Here is an 18142-nt window from a genome sequence, read left to right as displayed (position 1 = left end):
TCATGTTGACAGGAAATTAAGCAAATCAAAATAGGAAACAGCACTTAAGCTGCTCACTTACGTAAGACAGCTGCTTAAAAGTATCTCTGTTCCTGCACTGGGTATTTCTTCAGCGGGTAATTTGGTCTTTCAAGGATATACTTTGTTTCAGAGATAGTATATTCCTGTAACAAAAACAAACCTGGCAATTGCATTACTCATAGTGTCATATAGATCAACGATACCCAGATGTGTGCTTCTGCATGTAAGAGGCCGGGGGGTGGGGGGGGGGGTGGGGAGGGTACCTAGGTGACTCAGACAGTTAAGCAAATGACTCCCGATCTCAGCTCAGGTCTTGATCTCAGGGTCATGAGTTCAAACCCCCGCACTGGGCATGAAGCCTACTTAAAACAAACAAACAAACAAACAAACAAACAAACAAACAGGTCTATGACCCATGCATGACCCATACATGGGGTTTACTATATATGTAAATACATGCAGATACTTTCTTCTTTTTTCCTTCTTTTTCTTTTCTCTCCTTTCCTCCTTTCCTTCCCTTTCCTTTCCTTTCCTTTCCTTTCCTTTCCTTTCCTTTCCTTTCCTTCTTTTTACATTCTGAAAGGATTCCCTTCCTTAAAAAGACTAGAAATTAACAAAGCAAAGCCAATGACTTTGCAGAGAAGAAGCAAAGTAATTCACAACCCTCTCCATGAAAATCAATATTTATTTGTTTGTATTTTTTAATGCTTTTATTAATTTGAGAGAGAGAGAGAGAGCGTGAACGGGGGAGGGGCAGCTAGAGAGGGAGACACAGAATCCGAAGCGGGCTCCAGGCTCCGAGCTGTCAGCACAGAGCCTGATGCGGGGCTCGAACCCACGAACTGCGAGATCGTGACCTGAGCCGGTCAGATGCTTAACCAAGTGAGCCACCCAGGTGCCCCAATGCTCATTTATGAGTGTCATCCTATAAATCTAGAATATGCCAGTGTTTATATAACTGAAGACGACTGCTTCAACTACTACCTGGTGTCGTTAAATCCATCCATGGGGGGCACCGTTAACCTCTCATTGGAATTCCTTGGAAATGGCGACAGGTCCCTTAGCTCGTGCTGCACTCCGCAGTAGACAGAGTACTGGGTATATCTAACTATGGGTTAGAAACTGTGCTCTGGACCGGTGAGAGGTCCTCCCTCAGTCCCTGAAAGGACCGTGAGCCCTCACGATGCAGGACCTCTGCCCCGTGCATGCTGAACTGCAGAGTAGCTGCACTCATGGGTCAGATGGAAGCTCCTGTGTCTCTTCCTCAGGGAAGCCCACCCTGATTCCCAACCACGGCAATACCCCCCTTTCGTACGCTCTCAGGACCCCATGCACCCTCCTTGGTAAGTGTCACAACTGTACATTTATTTCTACGGTGGCCTGATTAATGTCCATCGTCCCCCCACCAACACACCCCCCTCGGAGACTGTAAGTCCTAGTTCCCGTGGAACTTTGTCAGCGATTAGGTGTTCCCAGAAGCCCTACCTTGTTTAGGTGTTGCTGAGCTCTGTGGGATGTCCGAAGACCGCACACCCTCTCGTGGATCTTCCTCCAAGTGGACTGAGAATAAAGGTGGAATCTGCCCAGAAAATGAAACAGGTCAGAGTGTTAGGCAGCTGCTGAAAAGGATGCTAGAATACAGAACGCTGTGGGCTGATATTTACAGCTTGATGGCAAGAAAAAGCAGTAACAGGCAACCTGTACACATAGCGTGGTTTCAGTGTCCTTATTAACCCCGATGCATACGACACACACTGACGAATAAAAACCACAGGGTGGAGAATGGCCTGTGTGGGGGTGGGTGCCTGTGAGGGATTCTCTTCTTCTTTGCTGCGTGCTTCAGATAGCTCTCTAAAGAATAAAGCCTGCGTTCACGTTGAAAAATTTAATCCGCCAATGTTTAACACGAAACGTAATCCCAATTGTTTTCCACCACAAGGACTTTTTTTAACGTTTATTTATTTATTTTGAGAGAGACGGCATGCATACATGCATGCATGTGAGTGGGGGAGGGACAGAGACAGGGAGAGGGGGGAGAGAGAGAGAGAGAGAGAGAGAGAGAGAGAGAGAGAGAGAGTCCCAAGTAGGCTCCACTGTCAGTGCAGAGCCCAACACGGGGCTCGATCTCAAGAACCACGAGAGCATGACCTGAGCCAAAATCAAGGGTCAGACGCTTAACCTGACCGACTGGGCCCAGGAATTTACTGTTTATCTCACCTACTTTAGGCTGAGCAGACCCAAACTTCACCACACACCTTAGGGTGCCTTTCGGTTCCTCACATAGGAGGCATTTTCTCCCTTCCACACCCGCCAGCACTGCTCGCTAGGGCCTGCAATGCTGCCACTCCCACCCCGATCCCCACTCCGTGCTAACCCCGACTCCCCTTCAGAGCTCAGTCCAATCACTGATTTCTCAGCAAAGTCCCCCCTGAGCCCTCTCCTGTAGAGGGAGACGGCTCCCCTCCTACGTGCACTTGGAGTCCATTCAATGTCATTCATAGCACTTCACCCAGTGACATTTTGTCATTATTTGGTTAATATCTGACATTGGGATGGCGGAGGGGGACGCCTGAGTGGCTCGGCCGGCTAAGCATCCGACTTTGGCTCAAGTCATGATCTCACCGTTCGTGGGTTCAAGGCCCACGTCGGGCTCTGCGCTGACAGCTCAGAGCCTGGAGCCTGCTTCCGATTCTGTGTCTCCCTCTCTCTCTGCCCCTCCCCTGCTTGTGCTCACTCTCTGTCTCTCAAAAATGATAGATATTTTAAAAAATCTATGCAAGGATTAAAAAAACACACATTGTTTTCTAAAAATTCCTAAGAAATTTAGCAATATGTTGAAATCATTCTCTTTTTTTTTTTTTTTTTCCACGTTTATTTATTTTTGGGACAGAGAGAGACAGAGCATGAACGGGGGAGGGGCAGAGAGAGAGGGAGACACAGAATCGGAAACAGGCTCCAGGCTCTGAGCCGTCAGCCCAGAGCCCGACGCGGGGCTCGAACTCACGGACCGCGAGATCGTGACCTGGCTGAAGTCGGACGCTTAACCGACTGCGCCACCCAGGCGCCCCGAAATCATTCTCTTTAATTAATGTATGATTCACACTGGACAGTCGTGGGCAAGCCAGATGGCCTTTCCATGACTGTGTTGTCCTTTGTCACAGTTGATCATAGCCTTATCTACAAACTCATAGTCTAATTAGTTCCAAAGTTCTCCATTTAGAGTGATTTGGGGCACACAGAACTTGCTGATTCGTCAGAGGTAGAGGATAAAAATCTGATCTGCAGCCGGAGCCATCATCCTACAGTCAAATGTCCTAACTCCTGAGAATGAACTTGAAAAAGCTCCCCACTGCCTTCCAACAGAGCCTAAACTCCTTAGCTTGGCTTCCACAGTCCCTCAGACCCTCAGCCTTGGCACCCACTAGTCCCTCAAGCTGCTCCAACTTCTAGAAGGTGCCAGAGCCCTGTGGCTTCTCACCTCCAATCCCTCCCCTCCATTAACTCCATCAGAATCCAATCCCCTCCCCTCAAGGCCCACCTGGGAAACACCACCTGCCCCATGAAGCATTCCTTCTTCCTGCTTCATACTCTGATAACATTTGGTCTACACTATTCTCAAAGTCCTGCCTTGTAGAAAGCGCTCGGTACACATTTGTTTTTACATCCTCTGCTAAGTTGCAAGTTCTCACAGATCAGGAGAAACGTCTTCAGTGTTAGTGTTTCCAGAGGCGCCTGGGTGGCTCAGTCGGTTAAGTGTCCAACTTCAGCTCAGGTCATGATGTCATCCCTGCATCGGGCTCTGTGCTGACCGCATGGAGCCTGCTTGGGATTCTCTTTCTCTCTCTCTGTGTCCCTCTCCTTCTCTCTCTCTCTCTCAAAAATAAAAAATAAACATTAAAAATAATAATAAAATAAGTTCTAGGGATGTAACGGACAGCATGGCAACTACAGTTACTACCATATTGCATATTTAAAAGTTGCTGCAAGAATAAACGTCCAGAATTCCCATCACAAGAAAAAAAAAAATCTGTAACTCTGGTGACAGGTGCATACTGGATTTACTGTGGTGAGTATTTTGTAGTCTGTACAGATATCCAATCATGATGCTTGTTGTATACCTGAGACTAATATAATGTCAATTATTCCTTTTTTAAAGCTGTCTTAAAAATATTATCTTCAGAGGGCGCCTGGGTGGCTCGATCGGCTGAGCGTCCTACTTCGGCTCAGGTCATGATCTCACGGCTCGTGAGTTCGAGCCCCGCGTCGGGCTCTGTGCTGACAGCTCAGAGCCTGGAGCCTGCTTCGGATTTTTCATCTCCCTCTCTCTCTGCCCCTCTCCCACTCGTGCCACATCTCTGTCTCTCAAAAATAAACATTAAAAATCTAAAAAAAAAAAAAAATATATATATATATATAAAATCTTCACCACTTCCCAGCATTAAGGTGACCACATGTCATGGTTTGCTGTGAGTAAGGCATTTCCCGGAATGCAGGACTTTAAGAGCCAAAGTCAGAAGAGTCCCAGGCCAACTGGATGGCTGGTCATCTTACCAGAGAGTACAATTTGGGAAATATGGGTTCTTCTCTCAATTTTGTCCTGCTTACCAGATAGGTGCAATTGTGGGGGGGTTTATTATTTGTCGCAATCATATAAATAAACCAAGAAAACATGTCTAGAAATACACCTACATGTTAGTAATTCTTGTCTTTGGGTGGCAGAACTATGGATGATTTTTTTTTCACCCCTGTCTTTCTGGAATTTCCCAACTTTCTATAGTGGGTGCTTTTCTACTGGTGAAATCAAACTCTTGGGGCGCCTGGGTGGCTCAGTTGGGCGTCCGACTTCGGCTCAGATCATAATCTCACGGTTCGTGGGTTCGAGCCCCACAGATCCCGTGGGCTCTGTGCTGACAGCTCGGAGCCTGGAGCCTGCTTCGGATTTTACATCTCCCTCTCTCTCTCCCCCTCCCCAGCTTGCACTTTGTCTCTCACTCTCTCTCAAAAACAAATAAACATTTTTTAAAAATTATTTAAAAAAAAGAAGAAAGAAATCAAACTCTTGAAGGTTTAAACTTACGAAAGATGAAAAAACGGATAAATAGTATCTACGCCAGGTTAGCTGTCTGTCCCATTTTCAACAAACATGAGATATGCTTTCCACGGGCAAGAGAAAAGGCTCAATCCTTCCTTCTGGGAAGATGTGAAAAGAAATGGTGATTTTTCCTATCACCAGCTGAACACTCGTCAGGAAGCCAACTGGTGAAGTGACCAGGCTTTACTCCCACTAGACCACAACACGCTCTTCAAACGAAGAGACGGGTGCTGGCCGCTGACCTTTCTCGGAGAAGGGGCTGATCCAGAAGAGGGCTAGAAGATCTGGAAGGCTGGTAGGTGGCAAACGAGGCTTCCCGGTGGAAATCGGCGTCCCCTTGGTTACCATAACTGGGCGACGGTTTTCCAAACTTACTTGAATCTAAAGGTGATGGTGATTCTTTCCTTAAAACAATCCGTTCATCTGGCTCTTTGATAACCTGAGTGACAATGTGCATTATTCTTTAGCTGTCATTTTGCTTTGGTCTGCTTAACTAGAGCTGGGGGTGGGTGGGATGAGGAAGGGGCCAAGCTAATTGAGTACCTGCCCCAAGGAGCTCCTGCAGTAAAAGAACGGCAGGAGTAGGCGGTACTGAAACCACATGCTGAGGAGTCAAGGTCAAGGGAAGGAAAACCAAAATTCTGCACGTTTGGCACATATGAACAAGCCAAAATAAACTCATGCTCCGAACTTTGATTTGAGAGGATAAGGGATTATCAGGTTTGGTAAAGATACAATTCTTAAATAAAATATTTAAAGGCCGTGGCATCAAAAGCTCAGTGTATCCCATCCCTCTGCCTACATCTATTTTCATGTTGTAACGTACAAGTGTGAGCCTTCACCTTGACAAACCAAACTTCAAGAGTAAGTGGCTTGCCACCTCTTTGTGTCATAAAAAGTATTTGATTGGGGAAAAAAAGCAATAAAAATACCAACTGGTAAAGTAGGTATTGGGGCGTTCAACCCTGGTGATTCATTCCACAAATGGAAAGAGCTTGTAGGAGGGGAACAGAGCAACCAATGCAAGAGGACAGTGGCGCCTGGGCATCTCTTAAACTCTAGTGCAGCTACAGCAATTCCACAAGCAGCACTTGCTAGAAATAGCCTTTCCACCCCTCGTTGGGGAACACACAATAACCGACATTAGAAGCTGGAAATAAATCATTTACAAATGCTACTTCTACAATTACCTTTATGTTAGCAGCAAAGCTGTCAAAAGAAGAAGCTAGAAGAGAGAGGAACAGGTGTTTCAGTGATTCATTTTTACCGGGAACCCCTAAAACTGCTGTTAGGTCTCCTCCGCAGCAGCATAAAACTATGACACGTGAATGAATTATTAAAGAATCTAAGCGCTCCCTTGTAAATTACACTGTCAACTTTTATGCATCCCTTGAGTCACAGTAATCCTATCTCTGAGTGTTTCCGTCCTTTTGAGGTCCGGTGAAGTCGTATTATTAATGACAGTACACAGGGATGTGGAAAGGGCAAAGGAGGGTCTACAGTGAAGCAGTAAATTCAGTAATCCTCACGCAGCCTGGAAAACAAAACAAAACTCATATTCGCCCAATTGCCCAGAGCCTAAAAGAAAACCATGTGACTCTCATATAAAATTCATATACTCTGCGTCTGCCATTCCCTTCATATTTGGTTTATGTGGGGATCCTATTTATGCACAACTCTCCAGCATGCTTGTCCAAGGTAGACACGATTGTTAAATGGAGACAATGAATAGACAAGAGCTTGGGAAAACATAATGCAGCAAAGTGTAAATCATTAGGATTACCCTAAACAATCATGAGTAAGTAAGTAGACCGCATGCCAGAGACTGGTAAGGATGACTGGGAAGTGAAGTAATGAATACACACAGGCAAAATCAAGACTAAACTGGATTCTTCCAAAGTCAGAAAAAAAAATGCTTTTGGAATGAGTATTTGCAGGGCTAGGCCAAAGACACCGCGACTTCCCCCTCTGTGCTTGGGGCTTAGGCAGTGACGAGGGCTTTTTATGGACTGCTGATGTCCCTCTGTCTCTGACAGTAAGAAGGAAGATACGAAAAGGGCTTTTTAAAGACTGGTAATCGCCACCACTTCCCGGCATGCAGGTGTGTGTGACTACCTTGTCCCAGAAGTTCCCTTCTCCCCAACTCCTAGCTGAGCCGGGAGCTGGCAATGCTAAGGCCCTTTATGGCTATAGCCACAAATCTGCCCTTTGATAGAAACCCCTTGCTACTGGCTGGGATCACTGCCTTTCACAAGGGGCCTGCCCTGTTCTCTTGCTTCTCAAAGTGCAGTCCCTGGACCAGCCACGTTGTTATTACTGGGAAGCTTGTAAGAAAAGAAGGCTCCCAGGCCCCACCCCAGCCCTACTGAATCAGAATCTACAGTTTAACAAGAGCCCCAGGTGATTCAAACGCACATTCAAGTTTGAGAAGCCGCTGCTTTATTCTGCCTTAGGCCGGGATGAATGAGCTGACCGGTGACCTAAGCAAAGGTCTGGCTTGGGACCCACAGGGAATCCAAGGATCTGAGAGCCCAGAGGTCTGAACGTCTTCTCTAAAGGTAGGTGTGCCCTACAATCTGTAACTTCTCTGGAACGTCAGTTCTCCACCTGCCAGGATTAAGAAAAGACAGAGAGGCGGAGACCAGTGTGAGGCATGAGAGTCCTGTCGTAACTGAGCCAGCATTAAGCCCAACGTGTCCTCTCCAGGAAAGGACACTTGCCGTTGCCTGATCTCACGGTAATAGGGAAGGCAGTGCTGCTTTTATAGGCTGCGTGGGTGATTTTCAATCCAAAGGACTTAAATTAAATGTCAGAGGTGATAAAGCACTTTCTGCTTCAAATCCCGTACTCTGTCCTTGGTCGGCTGCTAACAGTCACCGTGTTCCAGGAACACTGGTTTGAGTTACTAAAAGAATCTGTGTAGCCCCTTAAAAGCATAAGCCTTTAAGCCTAAAATAGGGAATGTGCTGTCAGGATTGGCCTCGGTCCAGTTCCACCAGGAGTCAAGAAAATAGGCCAGCACTGCAAGCCTAAGAATTTTTATCAGGTTCAGGAATGGATGCACTTCACTGCCGTGACCTTGGGAGCTGCCACATCATAAGGTACATGCCACCAAGGGATGCATTAACTCAGTGACTCTCAACATAAGGTTCAGGGACCTCCCCAGGGCTCACCAACAACTTCCAGGAGATCTGCAAAGTCAAAACCGTTCTAATAATACCAAGATACGAGTTATCTTTCTCTCATTCTCGCACGAGGGAATTTTCCAGAAGCTACATGATGTGTCATGACATCACCACTCTACGTGGCTAATGGAACGTGTGCTTGTAAAATTCCCGTATATTACAAATTTCTCAGTTTCAATTTCTAATATGCTAACTATTAAGAGGTATCATCCACTTAAACAAAAGCTCTTTGGGGACCTCAATAGTATTTAAGAATACTTAATTCAGGGGCGCCTGGGTGGCGCAGTCGGTTAAGCGTCCGACTTCAGCCAGGTCACGATCTCGCGGTCCGTGAGTTCGAGCCCCGAGTCGGGCTCTGGGCTGATGGCTCAGAGCCTGGAGCCTGTTTCCGGTTCTGTGTCTCCCTCTCTCTCTGCCCCTCCCCCATTCATCCTCTGTCTCTCTCTGTCCCAAAAATAAATAAACGTTGAAAAAAAAAATTTTTAAAAAGAATACTTAATTCAAAACCCCTTAATGCAAAAGGGTCCTGGGGCACCCGGGCGGCTCAGTCCGTTAAGCGTCCAACTTCAGCTCATGATCTCACGTCTCCTGGGTTCGAGCCTCCCGTCGGGCTCTGTGCTGACGGCTCGGAGCCTGGAGCCTGCTTCGGATTCTGGGTCTCCCTCTCTCTCCACCTCTACCCCGCTCATGTTCTGTCTCAATCTCTCTCTCTCAAAAATAAGTACACATAAAAATTGTTTTTTAAAAGAATGCAGAAGGGTCCTGACAGTTGCACGTGAGACTCCCTGCCTTAACCTAACTGCTTCAGGTCGAGCTGGCGCTCCTCTTTGCTGACCTGGCCTCTTGTAAAGCAAAGCTTTGATCTCCACCAATCTCCTCCCCTCCCCCCGGCTCTTTCCCATCTCGAGAAATGGTGAGCCTCCTCTGTTAGCTATGTGGGGTGCCTTTGAGGGTGTCCCACCAGGACAAGCTGGCCCCTCTTCCGGCCCAGCCACCTCGTGACGGTGCTACTTGGAGCATTCTCCTTCAACAGCGAGGAGGACCAGGAAGGGGACAGCTCTCCCTGGCCTCTGCTCTGTGGGAACGCCTTCCCTGCAAGCTCCACAGCTGGACGGCACTTGACAATTAGGCCAAAGAGTTTCCCCCCAAAAACGTGGGATGCTTCAGAATGAAAGAAGATCTAGGGAGCACCTGGGTGGCTCGGTCAGTTGAGCATCTGACTCTTGGTTTTGGCTCAGGTCATGATTTCATGGTTCCTGGGTCCGAGCCCCGCATTGGGTTCTGTGCTGACAGTGCTGAACCTGCTTGGGATTCTCTCTCTCTCTCTGCCCATCCATCCCCCCCAACTCGTGCTGTCTCTCTCAAAATAAATAAATAAACATAAAAAAAAAAAAGAATGAAGGAAGATTCAGAAGGAGGATGGGGAATCTGTCGGAGTAGCCCAGTAATTCCACTGGGGAATCTGTAGGAATAACAAGAAACTCCAGTACCTCTTCTCCCTGGAAAAGGTAAGTTTGAAAACTTAGGTTTTGTCCTAGACTTCCGGGGCTGAAGCTCTGAAATATTGTCACCAAAAGGCTTCTCACTGTCCACCTGAAAGAAAGGAAAGAAATAAGATTTGAACCCACCATAGCTCATGTTACCCTCTCCTCATTACCTGTAGTGCCTTTCTCCCATTCAATTGCGGGCCACGCAAGTGAGAAGGGGAGGCTGGGCAGGGGGGTGCCTGGGTGGCTCAGTCGGTTAAGCGTCCGACTTTGGCTCAGGTCATGATCTCGCCATCCGTGAGTTCGAGCACTGCGTCGGGGTCTGTGCTGACAGCTCAGAGCCTAGAGCCTGCTTCAGATTCTGTGTCTCCCTCTCTCTCTGCCCCTCCCCTGCTCGCGCTCTGTCTCTCCCTCTCAAAAATAAACATACATTAAAAAATTTTTTTTAAATAATTTAAAAAAAAGAAGAAAAGGTTGGGAACAAATTGAATCATATCTCCATGTATGTTAAATGTTATCCCAACAAAGGAAGCTGTGTGTCCTTACCTTCGCTGAGGCTTAAACAGGAAGGTATGAGCTAACTCTTAGCATAAAGTTGGACATAAATTATATTCTAACCACAGGCTCAGGATCAAGCCCAGAAACGAGTAAGTGAAGTTTATTTCTAAATCTTTCAAAACAGGACAGTTTCATGTTCCTAAACAGGACGCAGTGCTGGCCTAGGTAGGGTCCTCCCTGAAATCAGGGGATTATCACAAGGTGACATTTCAGCCTTCCCCATTCCCTTCCAATCTGAGTGCCTGTATCCTTAAAAAAAAAAAAAAAAAAAAAAAAAAAAAGAATAGTGGCAGCTGCGTTATTTTAATTAAGGTGACCTTATTATCCTGACTGGGCAACATAATCTGTAAACAGGTCCAAACACTTGAAATAGGCAACTAACTGCTTCAGAATACTTATGGCATAGAGTCGCTGGATTTTTTTTTATCTTGTTTATTTCTGCCATTTTTTTTTAATTTCAAGAAGGCAGGTTATAATGTTACTCTTCATTCTACTTTCAGAATTTTATTGATTAGAATTTACTGTCTTCACGACATTAAGTCCTCTAAATTTTAATGCTTCTGCTTAAAGAAACGTCACATGCCATCAGGAAATCCGGCTCCATAAGAGTTACTACGTATAAAGCATTTAGAAAAGAGCTTGGTACATAGCAGAGGCTGTACAAGAATTTGGTAAATAAAATAAACACCAAGCAGGTTTTATTCCCTACGAAATCTATCAAGATTTTAAGATTATGTAGCCCAAAGGGCCTCGACTACAGTTGTATTTCACAAAAATGAAATGCAATGAAGCAGAGTGTCCAATAAACTCAGTTCAACAATATTTAAAGATTGGTCGCTAGGTTTTTACCATTTTACCCAGGTAACCATGAGGTAACCCCAGCTGCTCTACGGTCTCTGGCCAAATAACATCTCTGTTAAACCTATAAACCCGCTCTGCACACAGTCACCTCAGTCAATAGCACCCTGACTTCGGGGTTGACCATGCTTCGTATCTTTTTTTTTTCTTTTTTTTTTTTTTTTTTTTTTTTTTTTGCGAGAGAGAGAGCACACTCGAGCAGGGGAGTGGGGCAGAGGGGGAGAGAGAGACAGAGAGAATCCCAAGCAGGCTTGACATAAGGCTCAATCCCACATCCCTGGGATCATGACATGAGCCAAAATCAAGATTCAGAAGCTCAACCAACTGAGCCACCCAGGTGCCCTTTCTTATATCTCATGCACAAACATCACCACCAGTGACTTCTTTAAGCCAAGTTATCAATTTGACAGTAATATCCACAGTTAACTACTGGGAGTTATAAGGACTCCTGGAGAATAAATCATTAACTAGAATGTGGAATAAAGAACATGAACTAATATAGGAAATGCTTTTAATGTAATATTAACCATATATATTGAGAAACCAATCTATATATACAGTATAATTATAAGTTTGTGGAAAAAATAAAGCCTTATGAATATTTAAAAAGTGAAAGAAAATCCATTAAAGAAAATGTTTATTTATATTACATTGGTGAGCCTATAGGTAATCTTTTTTCAATTTCTCTATATTTTCCATTACTTAAAAAAAATTTTTTTGTTTAATGTTTATTTTTGAGAGAAAGAATCCAAAGCAGGCTACAAGCTCCGAGCTGTCAGCACAGAGCTCGATGTGGGGCTCGAACCCATGAATCATGAGATCATGACCTGAGCCGAAGTCAGACACTCAACCGACTGAGCCACCCAGGCACCCCTCTGTTATTTTTATAGTAGTCAAAAAAAATGTAAGGAGGCGATGTGGGCTGCTGCGATTAAATTTCCCCGTTACTTCCTGAGGGCTAAACCTAAGGAAGCTTTAATTAAGGGCCTTGAGTATGGCACGTCATTGCTTCTAACTCATAGTTTTTCCTGCTCTTTAAAGTAAAAACAACCTCATTTTAAAAACTCAAGCCGTTTTCTTTAAAACTGATGAAGCTTCAGTTTGCGATGGGGACAGAGCACATGTCAGCCTTCGTTATGCATCTCCCGCCCCTGTCAGTTGGCTGATTCTTCTGGATAATGGCAGGTTGTCACATGCAGACATCACCCTCTATTAGTAATTTCCAAAAATTAAAAATAGGGATGACTGACATTCAGTGAGCAAGTCCTGTGCACGAGACAGCTTCGTATGGCTTTCCTGACAATGACTCCAGGAAGTGAACATCATTTAATCATAGTTACTATTCAGCTTGAATTCCCTCTTTATTTTAATATTGTCCATTCGTCTTCATGGCCTGACCTTCCCGTATTCTGCCCTCATTCGCACCGTCACCCTTCCAAACTCTGAAAAATAATTTTAGGCTCACGTGTCTAACTACAAATGGAGGTTTGCTTTCCCCGGAGATTCTGAAATTATTTCCAAGGTTCGGTGGAGTGGGCTGGTCCTGAACGAAGCACCTGGGGGAGCAGGGCGAGGGGGCCCAGGATTGCGTGCTTTCGACCTTAATGTCCTTTGGCCTCATCCTCACGTTATTTAAGGGGGATCTGGGCCCATCTGATGTAGATAAAGGCCTTCTTGACTTCTCTCTTTCTTCCTGAAACCAAGAAGAAACGTTTTCAAAAATGAAAATGGAGAAAAAAGAAAATTCAATCAGAATATAACCGTATTTAATCGAACTCTGTAGAAGAGTGAACACCTCAGATTTGCAAACCATGAACTTAGAAAGGGTGTTCTCTCTACTTAGCTTTTCTTCAGTTCAGCTTAACATCACTAGTATTTATAACTCGCTAGGGTAATATCTTTCCACCAGTAACAGCGACATTTATTTGTATTAGGAGAAAGTTGGGGGGCACCTGAGTGGCTCAGTCGGCTGAGCGTCTGACTCTAGATTTTGGCTCCGGTCATGATCTTGCGGTTTGTGGGTTCGAGCCCCGAAGTCGGGCTCTGTGCCAACAGCACGGAGCCTGCTTGGGACACTCTCTCTCTCTGCGCTGCCCCGCCCCCCACTCTCAAAATAAATAAACAAACAACTTCTTTAAAAAAGAAGATGGATGGGGCACTTGGGTGGCTCACTCGGTTGAGCATCCGACTTCGGCTCAGGTCATAATCTCACAGTTCGTGAGTTCGAACCCCACATTGGGCTCTGTGCTGACCGCTCAGGGCCTGGAGCCTGCTTCGGATTCTGTGTCTCCCTCTCTCTCTGCTCCTCCCCTGCTCACACTCTGTGTCTCTCTCAAAAATAATAAAGATTTAAAAAAAAAAAAAAAAGAAGATGGATGATTGACAGAGACAGAGACAAAGAGAGAGAAACGGAACCTGGCACACACCCCACCCCGGCAATTTCACATCAAGGAATTCGTTATAAGGAAATAACTGCGGCAATGTGTACAGTTACAAACATTCTTATGACCATTCCAAACCTGGGAAGTCAGCTATACCGGTGAGTAAGCAATTTCCTCTCTGCTGGGAACCCCCCTTGCTCCAACGCTCAGCCGGGCGATGCTGGGGCAAACCGGCCGCTTGTCGAGCCGCTCGGGCAGGCCCCACCGCTGGAGGGCACTGGGGAGCGGCTGCAAGCCGGGAAGGGAAGCCAGGCCCGGCTCCCAGGGCTGCCATCTACGGCTGTCAATGCCACCCCAGCAACCGCTCTTCACCTTCCGAGTGACAGAGGTACCGGGTTTATAGTGTTCCTCCCATAACCGCAGAGCTAGCCTCCTGCGCCCCACTCACACCTTCCAGCACCAGCTGGCCAGAGGGCCCCGCTCAGAACTCTGGGACTTGCCCCACAGGACCCTTCCTCCAAGCTCCCGGGTCACCAGCAGTGAGCGGTGTCAGTCCCGTGTCCCTTTTACCTTAAGTCCTTCAACCCGTTTGGCTTTACTTTAAAACATTAAATCTTTTGGGGCGGCTGGGTGTGTGAGTGGGTGGAGCGTCTGACTCTCGATGTCGGCTCGGATCATGATCTCACGGTTCAGTAGTTCGAGCCCCAGGTTGGGCCCTTTGCCGAAAGCGTGGAGCCTGCTTGGGATTCTCTCTCTCCCTCTGCCCCTCCCCCGCCCACACAGGTGCATGTGCTCTCTCTCGTGCTCTCTCTCTCTCTCAAAATATAAATAAACTTCAAAAAAATAAAAGATTAAATCTGTTTACTAAAATAACACGTGCAGTCTGTTTTCCTGACTGAACTCTGACTACTGTATCAGTGAAGTGCCCAACAACAGGAAAATGACCAAATTATGGTGCTTCCATATGGTGGACTGCAATGAAGCCGTGAAAATCTGCCTGGTGTAAGAATACTTAAGGACGTGAGAAACATGCCCAGGGTATGTGAGGTGAAGAGGGAAAGGTGCAAAGTGATATGCAGTCTTTTAACGTTAAAATTATGTGGGTGTGGGTGTGGGTGTGGGTATGTGTATACAGAAGAACATGCTCAAAAAAAATGAGTCATGCTCATCTCTAGATAATAAGAATGACAGGCAATTTTTATTTTCTCCTTTTTGCTTATCTGTATTTTCTAATTTTCTAAAATGAATACTTTTGCCATAAGAAAAAACAATAAATCTGTTACTTTAAAAAGTTAACACTTGGGGCCCCTGGGTGGCTCAGTTGGTTAAGCGGCCGACTTCGGCTCAGGTCATGACCTCGTGGTCTGTGAGTTCGAGCCCCGCGTCAGGCTCTGGGCTGACAGCTCAGAGCCTGGAGCCTGCTTTGGATTCTGTGTCTCCCTCTCTCTGCCCTTCCCCTGCTCGTGCTCTGTCTCTCTCTCTCTCTCAAAAATAAACATTAAAAAAATTAAAAAAATAAAAAGTTAACACTTAAAGGAAGACCTATATTAGGAGATGAAAGCAAGATTAATATGATGGAGTGGAAAAGAAAGATAAACTGAAAAATCACCATGCACCCATATCAGCCTGGAAAAAATAGCAGGTAAGTAAGGAAATACTGGGGCGCCTGGGTGGCTCAGTTGGTAAAGTATCTGACTCTTGATTTCGGCTCAGGCCATGATCTCATGGTTTGTGAGTTCAAGCCCCGCATGGGGCTTTGCGCTGACAGCACAGAGCTGGCTTGGGATTCTCTCTCTCTCCCTTTCTGCCCCCTCCCTCTTTCAAAATAAACAAATGCTTTTTTTTAAATAAGGAAAACCTAAAAAGCAGCTGATGCCTTCCTTAAATTAATCATTGGCCTCCCATTATATAAGTTAGGATGCCCACAGGATTGATGGATTTGCACAGATTAGTGACCCTTTTCATTCAGTACCCCCTTAACCCACAGCCTACATTTTCAAGGATTTTCCAGGACACCAGGCAAGATCTGGGATGACAAGCAAAGCACCTGAAGAAGCTTTACCAATTACATTCACCCATGCTCCATATTGTTCTAGAAAGGATTTTAATGGTTAAAAATTATAAGCCACAAGGTAAAAGAAACACCAAAAGTACTCAGGATGACGGGAAATCTGGGCTGAACAAGAACGCCCGAGACCCTTCCCGATCACCAAAGACGGCCCCAAATACAACTCGGAGCAGCAGCCTCAGCCAAGAGGGAAGGAACACTCATATTCACAAGCTCAAGAGCAAAAGCCATGAGACAATAGCAAATAAGCTAACCAGCCTACTTCTGTCAAACTTGTGACTTTGGCTTTTGTATCGCTTTTCTGTCCGCTCCACCACAGACCAGAAGGAACCCATGTCAGACACAGTCTAATGGGGCAGGCTGAACAGTCCGAATACAGAAACTCAAACCCAGCCAGGAGTCTCCAGGTTTCTACTCATCCAGTTGCATCTAAACTTGGTAACTGAGTTTGAGCTGAGAACATTCTGCGGAGAAAATTCCTGACAGATCTACCACTGGCTTCTCGATTATACTTACAAGAAACCTGTTTCTATGCAGGAACACGCGTTCTCTGATGGCTGTCCGTGTGGAAAACTCTATTTTGGGAGCAATGCCCTAAAAATGAAATAGCATAAAGGAAGCAAATAAATTACTGGAAACAGATTCTTCGCCCATCCCATTCTAACTTGAAAGCCTGTAAGAACCTAATTACTCTTTTGTGTGGTTGGCATAACCCACACATATCGCCTAAAATATATACATATGGGGCACCTGGGCGGCTCAGTTGGTTAAACATATGATCTCAGCTCAGGTCATGATCTCACGGTCCGTGAGTTCGAGCCCCGCGTCGGGCTCTGTGCTGACAGCCCAGAGCCTGGAGCCTGCTTCGGATTCTGTGTCTCCCTCTCTCTCTGCCCCTCCCCCTGCTCGCACTCTGTCTCTGTCTCTCTCAAAAATAAATAAACATTAAAAAATTAAAACACTGAACCACAGAATTGAGTGAGATTATCTAGGATTATCTGGGATAGATAGAGGTTCTCCTTCCTTGCCTATTTGCTTTGAAAAACGTGCTTCGTATCTTATACCAAATATTTATGCTCATTAGATCTATTTCCAAACTCCCCATTTTGTGTCATTGACACTCTTCTGGGGATCGGTGCCATACTGAATAATACACAGACACACACACACTCAGTAATAACAAGGAACAAAGTACAGGTGCACACAATCACATGGGTGACTGTCCAAGGCATTTTTCTAAGTGAAAGGAGCCAATCTCAAAAGGGTGCAGACCATATAATTCCCTCTACGTGACCTTCTGAAAAAGACAGAACTACAGTGATGGAGAGCAGACCAGTGGTGAGGGGTAAGGGAGAGGTTGCCTCTATAAAGGGATAAAGGGAGGAGATTTGGGGGTTGATGGGAGAGCTCCACATCCTGATCACGGTGGTGGTTTCACAAATCTATACATGTGTTAACATTCGTGTAACCGTGTATCAGAAAAATCAATTAACCGCACGGTCATTTAAAAAATACAATTATCTGGGCACCTGGCTGGCTCAGCCAACGGAGCGTGCGACTTTTGACGTTGGGGTTGCGAGTTTGAGCCCCACGTCGGGTGTAGGGATTACTTAAAAATAAACGCTTTTAATTGGTAAATAAATAAAATAAAAATACCATTATCTTTCTAAAAAAGACTGAGGCTTTAGAGAGACAGAAAGCAGTTTCCCCAAGGTCCCGTGGGTTCTAGATGGCAAAACGAGAACAGAACTGGATCTGATCGAGTCACAGGATCTCCGACTGACCTCATGGTCTCACCTGCAGCCATCGCTCCCTCCCCCTCTCCCCCGCCCAGCAGGACCCTCTGCTCTTCCCTCCCCCAGACATCATCACCTGGCCAGGTGTTCCTTGTCCGGGTGTGCCTTCCCTTTCTTCATCTCCTGTCCAAGCCCCAGTTGCCTCTCAAAGCCCGCCCTCCCCCTCACTCCTCCAGGCTGTGAAAGCTCATTCTCATTATAGGATGTAGTAAGTAAGAAGGATCTGCATCAGCTGAAGCCCCAGCGGGAGAGGATATCGACAAGTACTGTATCTTTACAGTGAGGGACTTTCACGCGATCTCATTTAACCCTCCCACAACCTGGGTAGGACATAGTCCTATCCCCATTTTATCCAACGAGCTTGGAGAGGTTAAGTCTGTCCACTGTGACGCAGCTGAGGATTGGTGGAGCCAGGAGTCAGCTTGTTTCCTGGGCATTTATTCACTCCTATGCACGTTCATTTTTGTGCGTTCATCTTGTCCACAGAACATGTCCTTACAGGCACAGCCTAGATCCTCAGCTCCTTTTTTTCTTTTTTCTTTTTTTTGCCTCTAGAATGTGGTATGCCCATACAAGCGGTAGGCTTGGGCCAGAGACTCAAGATTTCTGGGCTTACAAACACATGAGCCCAATTGCTGCCAAGTTAGAAAATCCGGGGGGGGGGGGGGGGGGGGGAAGTGTGGTGGTGGGGGGTGG

The 18142-nt window shown here is 46.0% G+C and overlaps 1 protein-coding gene across 4 annotated transcripts in view; it reads right to left on the bottom strand.

Moving 5' to 3' along the window:
- The window catches only part of SPATA6L (spermatogenesis associated 6 like), a 48893-nt gene that overhangs the window by 4320 nt on the left and 26431 nt on the right, over positions 1–18142 (bottom strand). For 2 of the 4 annotated variants that reach the window (XM_032595569.1, XM_030293603.1), the window contains 7 exons: positions 16167–16244; positions 12667–12894; positions 9789–9891; positions 6304–6338; positions 5356–5552; positions 1507–1600; positions 62–164 (listed from right to left, as the gene is read on the bottom strand). In XM_032595569.1, coding sequence (XP_032451460.1) covers positions 75–164; positions 1507–1600; positions 5356–5552; positions 6304–6338; positions 9789–9891; positions 12667–12894; positions 16167–16244 — 825 coding nt within the window. In that variant the 3' untranslated portion in view covers positions 62–74. The remainder of the gene's footprint in view (positions 1–61; positions 165–1506; positions 1601–5355; positions 5553–6303; positions 6339–9788; positions 9892–12666; positions 12895–16166; positions 16245–18142) is intronic. The other 2 variants (XM_030293601.1, XM_030293604.1) reach the window with 2 other exon arrangements.

This window comes from Lynx canadensis, chromosome D4 (genome assembly GCF_007474595.2).
Source record: "Lynx canadensis isolate LIC74 chromosome D4, mLynCan4.pri.v2, whole genome shotgun sequence".
In the NCBI taxonomy this organism is placed as follows: domain Eukaryota; kingdom Metazoa; phylum Chordata; class Mammalia; order Carnivora; family Felidae; genus Lynx; species Lynx canadensis.
The sequence above is the reverse complement of the archived record's forward strand: the minus strand, read 5'-3'. Positions and strand labels throughout refer to the sequence as shown.